Raw genomic sequence first — 19,102 nt, 5'->3', positions numbered from 1 at the left:
TTAGAAGTCTTTCTCTCTACCTGGATTATAGAGGAATTCACTTGCTTTTAGAATACTTGGCAATTTTGATAGTTAGCTATTATTTTTATTTATCCTTAAGACTAATAAAGATTAAAGAGTGTTTTAAATAAGGGGAGATTTGGCAAAGCAAAAATAACATTGAATGTGAAGTCAGAAAATCAGGCTTGGAGTTCAGACTCTGTTTAGCGCTCTTTGATTATAGGCTAGTCACCCAGCCCCTTTAACAACAATAAATCTGCAAAGACATTTTCCACTTAGCAGAATTCCTCCAGACTCCAAAACACTAAGTGCTTTGTGAACTCTCAGGCCCACTGCCAGGGTAAACTGCTTTTATTTATTTATAGTAATTATTAAACACTTATCACTGTTCCCTTTTCTTGAGGAGATTTACCTGAGGTATGGAAGGGTACAGAGCGGCCACAGGTCTCCAAGGAAACCACGGTTAATGGGCACACATTAAATACACACAAAGAGGGTTTGTTTTCTTCACAGTTGGTTTTCTTTCCTCATTCCTTTGGAGTGAGAAAAACACACACAGAGGAAAAACATTTTAGTTTCAATAGAATGCAGAAAAGTTCCACAGTATTTTAAGAAGTAGCCCATTAAGATAGAAAAAATAAAGGAAGCCCAGCAGAGCAGCTGCACAAGAGAAGTTAGCAGTTCCAGAAACTTCAAAGGAGTGTTGTCCACCCACCTGCCTGCGTGACAGAGTTGTGGGAAAGACAGACAAATGTTCCCGATCGTGAGACTTCACATTGAGAGATGTTAGAAATCATACCTTATTATCTAAACTAAAACAAGTCACAAGATATCTTCACTGTGGGTGCAAGCCCCTGGCTCTGCTGGCTGAATTGCTCTTTTCACTTTTCTGACACTTAAGTGGCATATTTCTCTTGTTCAATTTTCAGGGCAGCTCAGCTGCAAAAGTAGGGAGCTTTGATTTTCAAAGTTTCGTGAAATCAGAGCATTTGTCAGTTTCTCTATAAAAGGCGGTAGAACCAGAAGATGTGGCTTCAGTCCCTGCCAGCTAAGGGCACGCACTGGCGGCTGGGTGCTTAGACCTGGCTCCAAGCCTCTGTGGGTGGTGGCACTTCTCACCATGTGAGCATCTGCTGTGGCTCTACCACAGGTATAATTCATTTATTAGAAATAGTCTGAATAAGGCCCATGCTAAAAATTTTCAAATTTCTGAGAAGCTCAGGAAGGCTTTATTCTTTACACAAAATTTTAAGTATGGCATCAGTCTGGACACCATAAAGGGGACAATTGCTCTTACTCTTAAGGAACAACCGAGAGAGCCTGCATCCTGACAACCCTCTAGCAAGCCTGGCTCAGCCACCCATCTGTTCTCAATAGTTCAGTGAAGGATAAGAGTGAACAGCAGAAAACAGAGACTTCACCGGTGTGACTACATAAGGAAAAGGAGGAGAGGTCCAGTGATAGCCCTGCCTGAAGTCCATCCTCAAGGTCCTCGAGTGAGGGTCAGGTTTAGTTGGAAAGGAAGGCCTCTGCATCACTAAGCAGCCCTGGTCAAGGTCATCACTGTCGTGGCTCTGGTCTCTCCTGCAAGATTGTCTGACAACTTGCAAATCTCTTTCCAAGAGAAAAGATCCCCTCTCGCTGGCACCAAAGCTCTACTCTTTTTCTTCTTTGGCGTGAGATTCTTGGGGCAATTCCTTGGTTTCAATAGTCTGGTAGTCCAAGGGAGAAGCTCAATACTCTTTAGAATATCTCCGATGTTGTCAGTACTGACACGTTCTGCCTGAAGGTACCCAGTGTTGACACTGGTTGAACATCTTCCTTTGTATATGGGCAGATGGGTATTAATTAGGAGACAGAGTAAAGGAGAAGATAAGGAGAGTGGAAGGAAAGGATCTTTGATGGTATGAAAAATGAAAGCGTGTGATTCTGTGACTGTGTTTGTAAAGCTAAAAACTGTCAAAGGGAAACTATCTAGTCTTACACAACCTGAACTGAAAAAGATAGCTCAGAGATACGTGGGCAAAAGACAAGAGCAGTCTACAGAAAAGAGAACAAGTGGGAAAGGCCATTTATAATCCTTTTCCTCAGTTGTTGTTAAAGAATGGCTGTTTACCTACCCGCCAGCAGGCCAGAGTCTCCTGGGAAATGAGGCCAAGTGCATTTGGTGTGTGTGCATCATGCATGCGTGCACGAGTGTGTGTGCACTCGTGTGTGCGTTTGCCTGCGTGTGCGTACATGTGTGCATATGTGTTTGTATACACATGTCAGTATTTCTGGGATGCTGCACAGGAAGTCCTTCAGAGTGGCTGACTTCAAGGACTCCAGTATGGAGTGGGAAGAAGGAAAGTATATAAATAGAAGGAAGTTTTTCGTTTTGTTTTGCTTCAGTTTGTTTCTTCTTTTCGACCACTTAAGATTTTATGCATTTGAAATCTAGTTAAGTTTCAAGAGAGCTCATACTCACACACAAAAGAAAATACCAGTCCTTGGCCTGGCTTTGCGGTACCTCTGTGATATCTATATAAAGGTGCTAACCCTTATCGATAGTGGGACTTCTCCTGAGCCCTTTGGAGGAGATAAAACTGGCATCTGGAGGAAAGCCCCTGAGGGTTCTCTGTGACTATTAAAAGAAACGGGCCTCGCCCAGGATGTCCATTTTTTAGATGTGACTTCCCGTTCATCTAATCCCCCCCTGGGATTTCCAGGACCATCCTTTGCTTGGCCTGGCCTCTCCAGCTACCCCAGCCCTTCAGAAAAGGCTTCCCCACTCGACAGAGACTGGGGGAAAGGAGGTGGCCACCTTGGACTGTCACCTGACCTGTGTGGCCTAAGGCTGTCATCTCAAAGCCAAAGATGGTATGGCCATCGGTGGCAGGGCAGGGAAGTAAAGCCGGTCAGTTATAAATAAGCCCAGCAGAGCTCATGCCTCGCAGTGACAGTGGGTCTGAGCCTGTAGGGGAAGGCAGGAGCTTAGTGGGTGGCGGAAGTCTTGGTGATGCCTGTCCCGTCCACCATCCCTGCTTTTTTTTCTCTCTCAGTTTGGCTTCCACAGTCCTCAGAAGCAACCTGGGTGCCCACTTACTGGTACCTCACTATTCTCTGGCCAGTTTACTCTGGTTTCTGGTAGAGTCCATACTTAGTAACCCCCTTCCCTGACCCTTAAATTGTTTCCCATTACCCTGATAAGGACGTCATCTTTCCGTGAGCTTGATTTGTTTGATAACAGTTTGGGCCAAGACAGCATTCGAACGCGTACTGTAGGCCTTAAGCTGACTCTGTCCTGTGCCATCCAACCATGTGACCTTGATGTTGCACAGCTCCACTGTAATGTGGACTGGCAATATCTGTCACTGGTCCTTTGGGTTAAGGAAAATAGTGTGCATAATTCTCCTAACACCATACTTGGCGAAGTAAGGACATGTTCTTCATCTGTCCCTTCCCCCCCCCCCCCATGCTAGCCTCTTCTCTACAGAGATCCTAGCTGTTTATTCCTAAACTGAGACTTGGTTACCAGACCCATGTGTTTTCTCACTGTCTAGGTAAATATAGTCTTAAGTCCACATAGGTTTCCTGAGCTGCTTGTATACTTACTCTGTACTTAGCTATAGAAGAAAACACTTCCCTCTAAATCCGTGATTCACCTAATTGTTACAAGGCAGAGGGAGAAGAAAACATTTCCCCAGTCACCCAGGTACCCTGTCACCACCAGGTGTTTCTGAAAACATGAAAATACCGTTCTCTTTTTCTACTAGCCACTGAGTTTCCTCCTCAAGGAATATCGCACATTTCAAGGATGCAAGGCAGCAGGCCCAGTTAGATAAGAGTCTGCCAGCCCTGGCTCTATTGGCAGATGGATCAGAGCAGAGGAATCCATGGTTTCTTCTAGGAATGCACCTAAGATATCAGAACAGACACCCACTCTGTTATCTGAGGGAACTGGTCATGTCTACTGCCTTGAGATTTTTGCAATAAATGATACTGGTTGGTGAGGTGATTAAAGATGATTTTTTTTTACTTTTTAGCTCAGCCAAGCCTTTTAAAAGGACATATTTGGGGATAGCTCGTGTTCTCCTCAACTTTAAAATGACGGCTATTGGGCATATTGTTATAGGACAGTAAAGAATACAAATAAATAAATGAAAAATAGAAAAGGAGACGCGGGGGAAAGTCCCACCCTGGGGAGGTGATACTCCAGAGAGCCAGTGAGGACTGACGCCTGAGCTCTGTGGAAGCCCACACAGGCAAGCAGGACTCTCGTCCCTGTGTTCGCTGCCTCCTGGCCCTTCAGTGCTCTCCGTCATGTGTAGCATGGTTGTGCATTCATTTCTTCTCTCCAAATTGTTCTAACACTGTGGCTGTGCTTGAGTTCCACAGGACTGCAGAATCCCCAGCCTTGCCGTTGTGTCCCCTGGGACGCAAGTGCTGTCCCTCTCAGTCCTTGTCACCTGTCCTTCATGTCTCATGGAGACCCTTCTATAGCAGTCAGGTAGAAGAGGAAGGGGTGGGTAGGCTTCTGGGTGCCCCACCAGGAAGTGCCACTCTTCCCCAGATGCCACAGAACAATGGATGGTTTTGTTTGGGATGAGAAGAGGTCCTTGAAGAAAAAAAGGGTTGAAAATCCCTGGTGCTATGGTGTCTTCATCCCTTTGCAAGTCACCTTTCCTGTGTTTCTGAAATGTAACCAGGTTAATGCATGTCCGCAGAGACAAAGGTATTAATACCTTTGCTGTCCTCCTAATGGATTCTTAGATGGACCCCATTTTCACCATCTCCGAATGGCGCTTGTGTGGACCCGAAGGCTTTTTGGTAGACAGTGGACGCTGTACTCTGAAGAGAAGGGGGCATATGAGAGGGCACACAGGGACAGTTGAGCAGAGCACGAGACGCTGACTAGATGATCCGGAGCCACAGCTCCCGAACCTGTGAGCTGGAGGGAGGATCCACAGGTAGCACTGAGTAACTGATCCTGACATCAGGGGGGCAAACAGAACCCTGGGCAGCCGAGCATAGAGAGGAAACTGAGGCTGTTAAAAGCCGGGGAGGTACAATGTGAGTTGGGCCATGTGTTGCTTCAAGATGCTCCTTCCACTTCATCCTGTGTCCTCTGTGCTGCTTAGTCTGGCTTTGCACACAGGAGGCTGAGGCAGGACAGGATCTAAGAGTTCTCTGACTGACAGCTTGGCCTCTGAAGGAGAGTAAAGAGGGGGTCTCCCCTGGATCCTCCCTATGGGTCACTGGGGTGACTGAAAACTGCCGTACCTTCCTCTCCCACTCTTGCCGTTTGCGTCCTGAGACAGAGATGCCCTCCTTAGCCTTGAGGCTGGACATCAGTACACGGGACCATTCTATTGGCTACCCTGAATACATATTCGATCCTTTTGCTTCCTTCAATATCCACTAAAAATCAAAGCAGTTGAAATGCAGGGAGGAAGTTGGCCAAGTGCAAAAACATAGTAAGAAGTGTCCGTATGTCTCCACAAATCTAACCACCCCACATTTTATGGCTCATCTGTAATCTCTTTTAAAACCGAAACCAACTTGATATTTTTGCATATGAACTCGTAGTGTTAGCACAATATCTGACAAGTGGAAAGAGCTTCAAAATTAAAACAACACTGAGCCAAATAGGAATAAATTAAACTAAGCCGAAATGAATGGGATTTTACTGAATAAATGAGATGCTAACTTGATACATTTTAAACACCCTGAGTGTGCTGCACTACTCCTCCCACCCTTCAGCATGAGGTTTGAGGAAGCTTCTTAAACACGAAATAATAAATTAGATCAGAAACTCAGTTTCTGAAGCAAACAATCCATGTTTGCTCGTGTGGTGTTAGCATCTTACATAGGAAAGTATGGAAGTCAGGGTAATTGTGTGATAAATTCAGAACCCCCTAAGCCAGTGGTTCTCTACCTGTTAGGTAGCATTTTCAGATATCATGTCGGGGATGAGGAAGTCAACCTTGTGAAGAAAAAAGTGGGAGGGAGAGCAAGGCACCATAGGCTCCTGCGACTCCTCAAAGAGTCCTGACCTCCCATATGTGACATTAGATCTAAGATGGCTCCCGGGACACCAATGAGAGAGCAAAAAGGAGCCGAGACCAGGGCAGCTACCCCAGCTTCCAAGGAAGTCCTTAACAAGTGACAATATTCCCCTCCCCCCACTCCCTGTTCCTTCTGAGTAACCTCATCAGGCAGGGATTTCACTGGGGCATGGTGACAGTATGTCAAGACACAACTAGCCAAGGCTTTATGGTCTTGGGATCGGCTCACTGTATATAAGCTGACGTGCTGGGCAATAAACTCAGACCTGCACCCTGGTGCTGGTCTCTGAAGTCTAATTATTCCCAGGACTTGTCACGTGACTCCATCGCCTGCCTCTCACCCCCATCCTTGGTCCTGTCCTCACAATATCACACAAATCAGATATTCACATTACGATTCATAACAGTAGCAAAATTACAGTTATGAAGTACAGTGAAAATAATTTTTATGGGAGTCACTGTAAGAGGAAGAGCTGTGGTAAAGGGTTGCAGCATCAGGAAGACTGAGAACCACCATGCTAAGCCTTGGGGACCTATTTTCTTGATACTGTAAGTGGGCGTTTTGTTGTTTTGCTACTGGAAAGAAAAAGTCAAAAAAAAAAAAACAACTTCTGATCTTTTCAGAACATGCAATTATTCATTTGAAAATAATTGTGATAGGCAGATGTATTACCTTTCTCTGAATTGTGACAGCAAATAGAAAAAGAAACAGAAAATCTTTAAAATTGAGTATTATTCAGTCAGAACCAGCACATGTTGGTGTGTTGTGTTGAATCTTTGTAAAGGAAAGCCTTCCTGAGCATCCTGCAGCGGGCTCTCCAGCAGTGGGTCGAGTGGGTAGATGGCCATGGGTGATACTCACAGTCTGACCTTGTACAGTCTTCTCAGGGTCCTTTTTACTCTTTCTTTTCTCCCTGCAGACACTGAACACTCCATAGCTTGACTCCACCTTTGGCTCTTGTAGTCTGAAAAACCATGTATTTTGAAATACCTATTATTTCAGTAATATCTCAAATGAGAGTCCGAGAGTGGGCTTTCTTGTGCCAAATCGAAGGTAGTGACTACTTGGGCTTCCCCAGCTCCCTGTTAAGTTCTTTATGAAGATCTCCAGTAGTCAGAAAAGTTGTTTTAAATCCTAGCCTTCCCACTTAAGATTTCTGGGTGTTCCAACACATCAGCAAGAGCCATCCCTAGCTGTGGTGGCCCAGGAGGTCAAATCTGAGCTTTTCCCTGACTGCAGAAAGCCTTGTGCTGGCAGCTTGGATGTCAACATAAGGCCCAGTATAGAGCTGCAGCACCACCCCTGCCTTGATTATAACCTCAGAGACACATTCAGAGCAGCGGGTCCTGCTTGGCACGAACTAGAAGGCCTTCCTGGGATGCCATCATTTCTTTCTTTTTTCTTTTTTGTTTGTTGTTTGTTTTGTTTTTTGAGGCAGGGTTTCTCTGTGTAGCCCTGGCTGTCCTGGAATTCACTATGTAGATCAGGCTGGCATCAAACTCACAGAGATCCGCCTGCCTCTGCCACCAAGTGCCAGGATTAAAAGTGTACATCCCCACCACCCAGCTCTGGTGCCCTTTCTTAAGTCCTGGCCCCTGCAGTGTGCTGGCATCAGTTGGGCTGGTTTTACACCATCACTGACAGATGAAGAGCAGCATCTTGGACATGGTACAACAGATCAAAGTTGGAGCAGACCTCCATCCTTTACTGTGACGTACCTGAACCATCTGCCCATCATCGTAACACATATTTGAGACTCTCCATTTGAAAAAGAGGAGAGGTATGTTTGGGTCACTATTTTGAAGGTTGAAGTTCATGTCACTCAGTTTATGGTGACCAGAAAAAAAAAAAGCAGAAAGAGGAAGAGCCAGGAGTCCCATGGTTCCCTCTCAGAGCAGGCTTCTAGTGACCTAAAACCTCACCACCCATCAGGAGCACCAAGCACATTAGCACATGTACCTCTGGGGAACATTCCAGGCCCATTCAGCACTCCCAGTTTTCACATAGAAATTGAAGGTCATAGAAAGTATCCTCAAAATGAAGTGTTACATTACAGGTGAAAAAGAACTAAAGTACAGCTTGAGACTTAGTGACTCTGGGCACAGTCTGCCTGCTCCTGTGAGGTTTTATCCTCGTTGTCCACTTGGTTGGATTTAGAAGTACCGAACAGATACACCCTTGGACATGGCTTTGCCTGAGTGCGGTTGGCTCCCTCCCACACACGAGGGTCCAGATAGGAGAGAAAGGGAATGGAGAAAGCCTGAGGAGCGCCAGCACCCTCCTTTTTCATAACTGAAAACACTGTGACCGAAGGCCTCACACCCGGTCACCACATCTTCATACCATCAGGGACCTCACGCCCTTCGCACCCAGAAACCACGTTCCCACCATGAGGGACTGTACCCTGCTAAAATGTGAGCTAAAATAAGCTGTCTCCATCAGGTATTTTGTCAGAACAGTAAGACAAGTAAGGAATACACACTCTCTGGCAATAATCCCACACTGCACACCATCATGAGTGAACGTAGCATCTCAGTTCACCACACCTAGCCTGGTTTCCCATGGCTGAGCCCGGTTTCCCATGGCTGTGCACGGCTTGGCCATGCACTCTGCTGTAGGCGTGCTTTGATGGCTGAAGGGATGTTAACATACTATTCACAGTATTTTTTTAATTTTAATTATTTGTGTGTGTGTGTGTATGTGTGTGTGTGTGTGTGTGTGTGTGTGTGTGTGTGTGTAAAGAACTCAGAAGATGAGAACAGACTCCTCCCCTCCCTCCTACACAAGGGTGTATGTGCATCAGATCACCAGAGCTGGAGTTACAGGCAGTTGTGGGCTCCCTGGTGTCAGTGCCAGGAACTTGGGTTCTCTGCAGGAACAACGTGTGCTCTTCACCGCTGAGCTCCAGCGCCAACTTAAAATGCTGACAGGGCGATGATCAGTAACGTTTTCTTTGAAGGGTTCTAGTTTATATTTTCTTTGAAGAGATTTTTATTATTTTGTTTATAGAATACAGTTTTTAATGAACTTTATTATGAAGAAACTGAGCAGCTCCCATGCCACAGCGGCTGAGGGGGGTGGTCCGGGTGATCAGACAGCAGGCTTCCTCTCTGCGAGCAAGATACACTGGCTGAGCAGTAGGCCAGGAGCTGGGCTTGCCTGCTCCCTTGGCAACTCTGTGATACTTTGCACTTCTTAAAACCTCCCCTCCCCCACCCCAGCCACCATCCCCTAGTCTTTGCTGGCTCAAATGCCCATAAGCTTTTAAAGGATTTATTTCAAGGGTAGGCTCCAGCGACAGTCTCTAGCCCAGTGGATTCAGCATCTAGGGCTGTGGCCTCCACCCAGTGCTTCTCAAGTTCCCAAGAGAAATTGTACTTCCTCATCAATCATGCCTCCAGGCTTGCTGGAGAGTTCCTTGGCTTCCTGCTTATCACCCACGAGGAAGGTTTCCTGTGGCTGCTGCCAAGCATGTAAACAACGTGTTTCTTCTCTCTGGTGACAGGCACACCTCATCATCCTGAGCAAAGACCCCTCCCCAGAGGAGGCTGCAGACTCTGCACACTTTATTGCCCGGGCTGCCGCTGCTTCTGGGATGCATGACCACCGTGGTGAGCAGAGACCCCCCCCAACACACACACATACATACACACACAGGCACACACACACACACACGCACACACACACACACACACACTCACACATGCACACACATACACCCCCCAACACACACAGGCACACACACACACACTCACACTCACACATGCACACACATACACCCCCCAACACACACAGGCACACACACTCACACATGCACACACATACACACACACACACACACAGCTTGGCATGTATCACGGGTGGGTGAGACTGTGACATGGACACACACACACAAGCAGCTTGGCATGTGTCAAGGGTGGGTGAGACATGGGCTGGAGCTCTGAAGCTCAGCGGCTGTGCAGCCTCCCTGAGCTTTCCTCTCTCTGCCCTCCATCCCTTTCCCCTCCACTCTTCATCCAGAACTCCCCTATGAATCATGGGGGACTCATGCACAGCCAACAGGGACATCTCTGCTTTCCCAGGCAACTATTGTGCTACGGAGGTGTTCAACAGCTCCGAACTCCAGCCTTGCTCAGCAGGGTGAACGTGTATGTACGTTCAGTGTCAGGATTTCAAGAAGAGGCCGTCACTCAATATGCATCTCCTATTCTTAGCAGGATAGTTAGAGTTTGAGATTGGGGCTTCTCCACTCTGACATCCTGGCATCCTGTGTGTGACAGGAAACCCACACTCTAGTGATTTTGTTGTGGACAAACTAGAGAAGCTGGTATCCACTGTGTTACTCTAACAACATGGTCCCACGTGACAGGCAGCTTATATTGTTGGGATCTTCATGTGAAATCTTCAGTTGCTGGATGACAGTGACTAACTCAAACACGTTTAGAGTTGAGATTAGTGTAAGGACAGCTCTGGTCTAGGGAGCCTGGAGATTCTAAAAGGAAGTTTTCCTCTTCATTACAGGACAGGAAGAGCAGCAGCTTCAGAAATTGGGGGTTCAGGAGCTTCTCTTATTCTGTTTGATCTTTCAATCTTTCTCAATCTTTATTATGGTGATACATATATATCACCATATATATATATATATTGAATTTTTCATCTTAACCACTTTTACATTTAGGGTATCATAGTACTTACATACACACAAACTCTCAGCTTTGGAACAAAACTGTCTCCATGCATAATTTCTGTTGGCCATCATTCAGTTCATACAGTCAACAAGCAAGTTCACTGTGTGCTGGGTGGGGCTTGGAATCAGTATAGCCTCCAGGCAGAAGGACTGGTTCTGGCCTTTGCTTCTTCCATTGCTTGGGTACTTTCTCAGAGGAGACTGTTTTCTTCCTCTGCCCATTTTTAAAGGCTCAGAACCTTTCAGCTGTCTTAACCTAGGAACCACAGAGACATGTCATGTCCTCATCTAAAGACTTTGGTGGCTCAATTTCCCATCGAATCACCACTAATGTCACCAAGATGCTAGGTGTTTCAGGTGTCCTCTGATTGGTAAGTCCTGAGAGGGGCCTAGCAAAGATCAGCCCCTGGGCCCATCTGGACTTTGTCATTTGGTATAGAGTGATGAGCAAGAGACAAAGGAAGACAGAGAGGAACAGATGTCTCGGGTAATAGCAGTGACAGCTACAACAGCAGTGACAATTGTGTGTAGGTTCTGGGGTTGCCCCAAATTGCTGTCGATAACACTAACAATCTACAGAAGCAGGATGTGACCTCCAGTTTCACAGAGACACCACAGCCAGCTCTCCCTACCATCTGATAAAAGTGCACTCTGCCAGAAGCTAGAGATCTGGACTCCTGGTGGTTCACATCTATTACCCTAGTACTTGGGAGGCTGAGGCAGGACTGCCCTGACTGAGCTTGAAGCCAATCTGGCTACAGAGTAAAACTCTGTCCCAATGTGTGTGTGTGTGTGTGTGTGTGTGTGTGTGTGTGTGTGTGTGTGTGTAGATAGATAGATAGATAGATAGATAGATAGATAGATAGATAATTACCCACACACATCTATGTATATATAGTTTTCTAGGATAAGTACACTGGGTTTGCCTTTCCTACAAAATGGGAGTGATAGTAATGCCTGCAGTATACAGAGAGTGTGAGTGCTAACTGACTCACACCTGCATAGGGCACACTGGCCCTGCCTTACTGCATTCCAGTTTTAGGTGAAGATTCTGAGGCAATAGGAAATTTGATTTTTCTAAGCCAATGAGTGTGATCAGGTCTTAGCCCAGAGAGTCATCTCCAGATGCTCTTTATCATCTGGTTTATATAGAAGGTCCGGCCCTGCACCTTCCCCCTTTTCCCTGTGCGAGAGTCTGTGGAGTGAGGAGCAGACATGGGACCTTGGATGAACGAGAGCAAAGACAAGGGTTTGGAAGGGCCAGGCTCCCCACAGCCTGCACAAGTTCTCAGCTCCACCTTCAGTCCCACAACCGCATAGCCTGTGTCAAGCGTCTCCTGACTGGCAGCCAAAGAGCTCCTGTCCTGGTCAGAACTGAGGTGCAGGAGGGGTGCAAAGGCTGGAGCTGGAGACTAGGAAGGAAAGGGTGACTTGAGAACAGGTAGCAGATGTCTTGGGGAATAGCAATGACAGCTACAACAGCAGTGACACTTGTGTGTGGGTTCTCAATACCTTTAGCAATCTGCAGAAGCAGGACATGACCTCCAGTTTTATGGAGACACCACAGCCAGTTCTTCCTACCAGAATGTTGTATCAATCTAGAGAAGCTTCTCTATATCTCTGATATTCTCTCTCTCTCTCTCTCTCTCTCTCTCTCTCTTTCTCTCTCTCTCTCTGACTCTCCCCCTCCCTCTCTCCTCCCTCTCTCTTCTCATTGCTCTATACTAAAAGAGCAGAATCCATATGAGCCTGAGGGCTGCTCTCTGATAGGCCCCTCTCAGATTCAGCACCTGCCAATCAGAGGACGATTCTCACCTTGGTAAAAATACTGGTAGTTTGATGGGAATTTTAATGTAACTACTGAAGCCTTAAGGTAGGGACATTCTATGTGAGGATGGTGTCTGAGAAGCCCATAGGGTAGAAAGATGGGCCATGCCAGTTGTCCAGTTGCAGTGTGAACCCCAGAACAGCCGTGCAAAGCAAACAAACCCTCACCCCCATGGCCCAAGCAAATCAGAAATAAGTCCCCGTGTGGAGAAGCCTCCCAGTTATCCTAGCCATCGAACCCACCTGTCATCAGAGTCCTTGCTCCCTCAGTGGCAGGTGAAGGCAAGTCTGGAAAGGAAGCTGGCCTGGCCAGCATGTGTCCCAGCTTGTACCTACAAGTGCTTTGGGGGGTGGGGGGTGGGGGGGAGACAGTGCAGGAGCAGCCTGACTGGGGCCCAGGGATCCACCTTCCCTCTGGAGGCAGAAACAGGAGACAACCGCTCAGGCAGGGAGTACAGCTGGAGACCAAGCAAGCACATCCCCCCATCTTCCCTACCTTCTCTCTGCTGTCTCTTTACATGGAGGAAGCCATCAGGGCAAGCCTGTGAGAGGCCCAGGCAGGACTGAGATCTGTCTAGGCCTCTACTGCCCCCTGCAGGGGAAAGGACAGAGCACTACTGGGGAGTCTGGGAGATATTGTCCCCACCCTACCCCACCCCTGCCCCTGCTCTCACCCACGCAGGGCTTTCTGACCAGGACTACAGTCACTTCTAGTCCCAAGATCCCCCAGAAGCAAACCTGCCTGTCTTTCAGAGTTTCAAGGGGCGATCTGGCCTTTGCTGTTTTATGTTGAAACCTGTCTTTACCTAACATAGACTTTTGGCTTGGGTTTGTTTGTTTGTTTGTTTGTTTGTTTTTGGAGAAAAAGCAAAACAATAGTCATTAAAAAGCATAAATTCCCGAGTGAGGATTTTTCCATCCTCTGCCTGCTCCTGCTTCCTTGCTGGATAGCCATTGAAGGCTTTGTCTGCTAGCACGCAATGCTGCTGGCCCTGAAGTGTTCCTGGCTCCACGCTAGAGCTAGTGCCTTTGCGCTGTGCCGTCCTGCATTCCTCACGCAGACAAAACTGCCCTAGAAGTCTGGGAGGCCCGTGCTTGCCTGAAGATTCCCAATTCAGGCTTGGAGAATGTCACTAACCTGAGCCTGGCCAGCTTCCCAGAGCAGCCATAGACAAACTTGGTATTAACAGCTCTCCCAACCCCGCTAAGTGTCCAGGGCCTTGGCTTTGTGTTTATAGTGCTTCTCCTTAAGGATATTAAAATGAAATGGTCTAAAGCCAAGTACACTTGAGTGTAAACCTTTGTGCTGCAGGGCCTGCTCAGAGCAGGCAGCCTTGTTTGGAAGTGGCCCCATGTGGTCCTGGGCACCAGCAGGCTAAGGAGGTCATCTGGGTCCCAAGACAGCTGTGGGAATGATGTCTTTGTCCCTTTTCTTAACCCTTCCCCCTGTGCCCTGTTAGCTCTTCTTGCCTTGGGCACAGCCACCCCTCCTACACACAGTGGCTACCTGTCACAGTGCCCCTTATACCTCAAGTGTCCTGACAGGCTAACAGTCAGGCAGCTCCAAGTGTTTGTAACTGTTAGAGCCCTGGGTCTCCTGGCAGGTAAGATAGCATCTGGGAGCACTCGCTGGCCGTAGCCTTCGCCTTCCTGTGGCCTTCCTCAGCTACCCCCTTCTCCCCTCCTTCACTTGAGGCCTCTGTGGTGGATCTGTGGTGAGGTATAGTCTTGCTGGCAGACATGCCACCCCTGGGTGTACCCTGTCTGTATCCCTCCATCTCGTGTTGCTCCTCTTCATCTCCTTTCTCTCCTCAGCTTTCCCACGCCCTGGTACCCTGTGTGCTCTGAGAGAACCTTCGTCATCCCCACCCCTCTACTGGGGACTCACTGCTTATATGAAGGCCTTGCCATCCCTCACTTGCGTGCCTGTGAGGGACCCAAGCAGATACCTGTGCACACCTGCTCTGAGCCCCCTTGAGAAGCAAGGGAGAAATGGGCGAGGCTAGGAGAAAGGGAGGTTCTTTCTAGCACCAGAAACTTCTGGAAGTTATCCTCACATCCAGGGAACTGGAGTGCAAGGTCATTCAGCTAATTAGAACAGCACAAGGTCTTAGAATGGAGACCACGAACTGCCTCCTGTCTATACCCTTGACCCAGAGAAAGGTGGTTACACCATGAATGTCCTATCCCCAGCCCTGGTGGTATAAGTTGTAAGCCCCAGAACACAAGTAGGGGCTGCTCACTTGGTAGTTCTTGGGGCCAGCAGAAGAACCCAAGCCTGGGTGACTGGATCCTCTTCCTAGGGAATGACCCAGGGCAGAGCAGAAACCACAGGAACACTGCCTGGCCAGTTGCCACCTTTCCTGTGAGTCTAGAGTGAGGCTTATGGCCTCTTTGTGCCATTTCTGGGCAGAAGGAAGTGCACAGCCTGTGATGGCCACTTTCACAAGGCTTGGGCCGTCTACTTAGATGCCAGCCTGTAAGATTTGTGTTCAGAACTTCTCAGAAAAGCTATGCTATTTATACTCAGTGCTTTTGAAAAGGATTTTCAAGGCAGCTCTTTGGAGAACATGTGTACTTCCTTAACTTAAGGGACTGGAGGTCTAAGGTTGCAAGATGTCTGATTTTTGCCTGTTGTAGCCGCCTGCGGCCACGGATCAACTGGGTTCTCCTGAAAGGGGGGCTGGGAACGAAAGGCGGACGCAGGGCGAGAAGAGATGAAGCCAAGACAAAGTTCTCTGATCAAGGCTCAATGCTTTAATGTTCAGCTTCTCAATTTAAAGGGAAAGACCCCACCCGAATCCTTCCTTGTTTCAGACGGAGATGGGTGGGATAATCCTTTTTCGTTCATGGTCATGGCCTGAGTTATCTCTAGGCAAGCCCAGGGGCAGTTCTTCTTCTAAGTTCTGTGTATGGTAAACAAGGTCTCTCAGGCCTGCCCAAGATTGGGGGGGGGGGCACAGCCTGTGTGGCCCTGCATAGAACTCTGGGCAGGAGAGGGGTGGGAGTGGGGAGTCTGAACTGTTCCAGAGGGTAAGGATGCCAAGGCAAGATCTCATGGAGTCTGAGCCCCTTGTCAAGCCTTGTGAGGGTACTCAGCACCTTTATACCCTGCAAGCTTCTTCTGGCCTTATCTTCATTTAGCCCCCATGCTTTCTGATACATGCCTGCTCCCAGAAACACGTGTGAACTGCCTCAGATTTTACAGCAAGTTTAACAGCTCCCCTACCTACTGTGTGGGGTCAGGTGTGTGGGAAATGTAAAGGGTGAACCCCCAGGCCTCCCCTGTGGCCCCTACAGGTGATGGGTGGTTGGGAATAACAGTACCCTACCATAGTCTCAATGGTTCAGTCTTTGCTCAGTGAGAGGCAAGAGAGATGAGATGGTTTTAAATTTTCTGGAGCCCTCAGAACATCTGCAGTTAGTATAAAGACTATTTTGGGGACTATTACAAAGAATGGTTGTCATATTGTACATGGAGCCCTCCCACATAATGAAGCTGTCCTTACCATCTGTAGGCATACATTTTTTTGCAACCTATTTTTAATAAGGGTTCAACTTCTCTAGCCCACCACCCAGCAGGGGTAGTGGACAAGAAGAGTTATTAGGACGTGAGGGAAGTGGACCTGTTCAGCAATAGTTCTTTGGGGGTGAGCTCGATCTTCTCTCTCAACAGTTCAGTCCCGTGGTGAACATCCAGTGTGAGTCAGCAGCTGCTGTCTAGTCCTCTAGGCAGGCAACATCAGGCATGAACCAGGAGCTGTAGTTCAAAATCCTGAAGGAACTGTAGGGCTCGGCAACTGGCCTGAAGTAAGGCCACCAAAGCCTCACGAGCAGTTCTTAGGCAAGTGTCTTTCAATGGTAGCGTTATCACAGGTTGAGCTCAACAATACTGTGTAAGACAAACCAGTACATGCGTGTTGTTAGTGAAGGACAGCAAGGCGGAGCAAACCAAACCAATGCTCAGTACCTGTCTCCCACTGTCTGTGGGGTCACAGTTGTACTTCTTTATCATGGGTCCTTTCATGTATTTGCTATATCAAAACATCATTTCGCCTGTGTCTGCTTCAAGAAAACATTCTTTCACATGTCTGCTTTAACAAGACATCCTTTCACCTGTGTGGCCCAGCAAAGAATCATTTGACATAACTAACTTTCCAAAGAAACTAGAAATTTCCACTCCAACCATCCCTCCTTCTGCCTCAGGAAAATGAACCCCAGGTTAACTGGAATTTATTTTAGTTGGAAGCTTCCTGACCTGGGCCAGAGAGATGGCTCAGAGGGTAAGAGTGCTTACCACCAAGCCTGATTATCTGAGCTTGGTCGCAAGGACCCAAACGGTAGAAGGGCAGAACCAACTCTTACAAGTTGTCCTGTCACAGGTGCACTGCAGCACGCATAAATGTGGGCACACAAACACACACACACACACACACAGTTTTTTTTTTAAGCTTCCTGACATCCAGTGGGCTGTTCTGCAGTTCTCTACTCTTGACTGTTTGTACAAAGCTTTGCTTTCTTTTGCCTGTATATGAAGCTCTCCATGCAAGTCTGTCTGGCTTCAAGTCCCCAGATGGAGCCATCTGCAGAGATGGTTAAAGTACCTTTCTACAGCATCACTCCCTCCCTCCCTCCCTCCCCCTGCTGGAACCATAGACAACCAAACATTGTAGGAATGGGGAGAGATTTATGGTCCTGGCTTACCTCTGCCACCAGGGCTCAGATTTACCAGCTGAGTCACGCTTCCACGTTTTAGAGATGACTTCATCTTTGCCCAGGCTATCGGAATCAGGTTGCAGAGGATTCTAGAAGTACTTTTTAAAGTTGAGGGCAGCCATGTGCAAGAACACTGAACTGCTTGCTGGATATGTGAATTCGTACCCGGCTTTGGAACATAGGAATATGCCAGGAGGTGACTTCCTATCCTGAGGCCATGGCTTCCTGTCTCTTTGGAAATTCTCTTGTCATTTGTTCCAAATGAGTCTAGGGTGCCTAAACTCCCCCTCTCTGCCCTAGAAAACAATCTCTTTCATCATGACTCCTCTGTTGTGGACTAGCACACCCTGCTCTCTCTACAAACACCCGCCATACAACCATGGTTCATAGTTCATTTAGGGCCTGGAGAGGTGAGGGAAGTAAGCCAGGGTCTTGTAAAGAGATTTTTTTTTCAGATAAAGATAAAATTACTTTAGATTTACAGGCAGGGAGAATGTCACTCTTAATGCCTAAGGTCCCTCTCTTCCCCTGTTCCTATGACTCAGGACATTGTGTGAGGCAAGGACCCTGATGTGCCATTTCAGGTACGGTCAGCTTGCCTGTGATACCCGCCAGCAGGGCCATTCTGCTCCCCAGAGTTACTGTTCTCCTTTGTCTAGAGGTCTTCCAGGAACAGTCAGGGAGTGCTGGGGTCACTGGCACACACCACCCAGCCTGCCCAGCCAGCCAGTTCTGGTTTTCTCTCACAAGCTTAGGGTACGCTCTTTTATTGGTTCCCAACTAGCTAGAACATTAAAATATCAAGTCCCCCCCACTCCATCCAGAATACCCCAGTCACATTAGAACTTGATCTTCACATTATACATTTTTACCATAAAATAAATGCCACGCTACCTCCAACACTGTCATCAGATGACAGTTGATGAACGTAAGCCAGAGTTGATACTTAGTTTGACAGTTCACCAATGAGTAAAGATATATAACAATTTCCATATGAGAGAACTTTCTTCCATAAAACTTGGGTAATATCATAGGAGTGCACCTCCTGGTCTGGGAGAGGGTGAGAGGTATCCAGTTCAGTTAGCATTGATTCAGCTTAAGAACCTGCAGTGGAGACATCATGCCCAGGAGACACAGTGCCAAGAATCCTGCTCCTGCCCAGATCCCCAGGAGGGAGCCTTGCAGACAAACAACACTTATTTCCAGACCTCGTTTTGCTTCAGTCGTGCCCATTAGGAAGAGACTTTCCTATACGTTTACTTCCTCCCTTCCTAAAGATCTCCTGGAAGGAAGGCGTGTGCTTGGATCACTTCTCAGCACCCAGGACTCTCGCTGTGAATTCCAGCCATGTTCTCGAAGCTCTTTTGCTACGTATGCAGGATTGCTTATCAGCAAATGATCTGGGGCTTCTGTATCTTTGGGCCATTCTGTCTGTCCATTTTCATTGTGTTTCTGTCTTTCTGCTCAGTGTCCATCTTGGCTGCCAGCTAATTCTGATGCATCTGTTTTTCCGACAACATGAGAGAGGCCCATAGCTACAACTATAAAGACAGACATGTAGTGTGTAATAAGTGGAAGCTTTTGATTTTAGTGGCAGTTTTCATAATTGTGGTGAGCCCGTGTCTGTGGGTGGGCAGGCCTAAGGCCTCCGCTCAGATCTGTGCAGATGTGCTCATTTCTAGTTACAGAGCTTCTCTGCTGCTTTACTCTGCTCAAGCTGCCTTAACGGAACACCATAGATTAGGTGACTTAATCATTTCTTTTTTAAAAAAAACCCTGGAAACTGGGAGGCCCAAGGTCAAGACACTAGCAGGTTTGATAGCT

General features: G+C 47.5%; 1 protein-coding gene across 4 annotated transcripts in view; it reads left to right on the top strand.

Moving 5' to 3' along the window:
- Positions 1–19,102, top strand: part of Ttc23 (tetratricopeptide repeat domain 23) — an 84,753-nt gene that overhangs the window by 44,282 nt on the left and 21,369 nt on the right. For 3 of the 4 annotated variants that reach the window (XM_028776700.1, XM_028776701.1, XM_028776702.1), the window contains one exon: positions 9,554–9,659. The exons of the other annotated variant lie outside the window; for it this stretch is intronic. In XM_028776700.1, the coding sequence (XP_028632533.1) occupies positions 9,554–9,659 (106 nt within the window). The remainder of the gene's footprint in view (positions 1–9,553; positions 9,660–19,102) is intronic. 4 annotated transcript variants of the gene reach the window in all.

The sequence above is a fragment of the Grammomys surdaster genome, unplaced genomic scaffold (genome assembly GCF_004785775.1).
Source record: "Grammomys surdaster isolate TR1022 unplaced genomic scaffold, NIH_TR_1.0 271, whole genome shotgun sequence".
Lineage (NCBI taxonomy): Eukaryota > Metazoa > Chordata > Mammalia > Rodentia > Muridae > Grammomys > Grammomys surdaster.
This window is presented reverse-complemented; position numbering and strand designations above follow the sequence as displayed.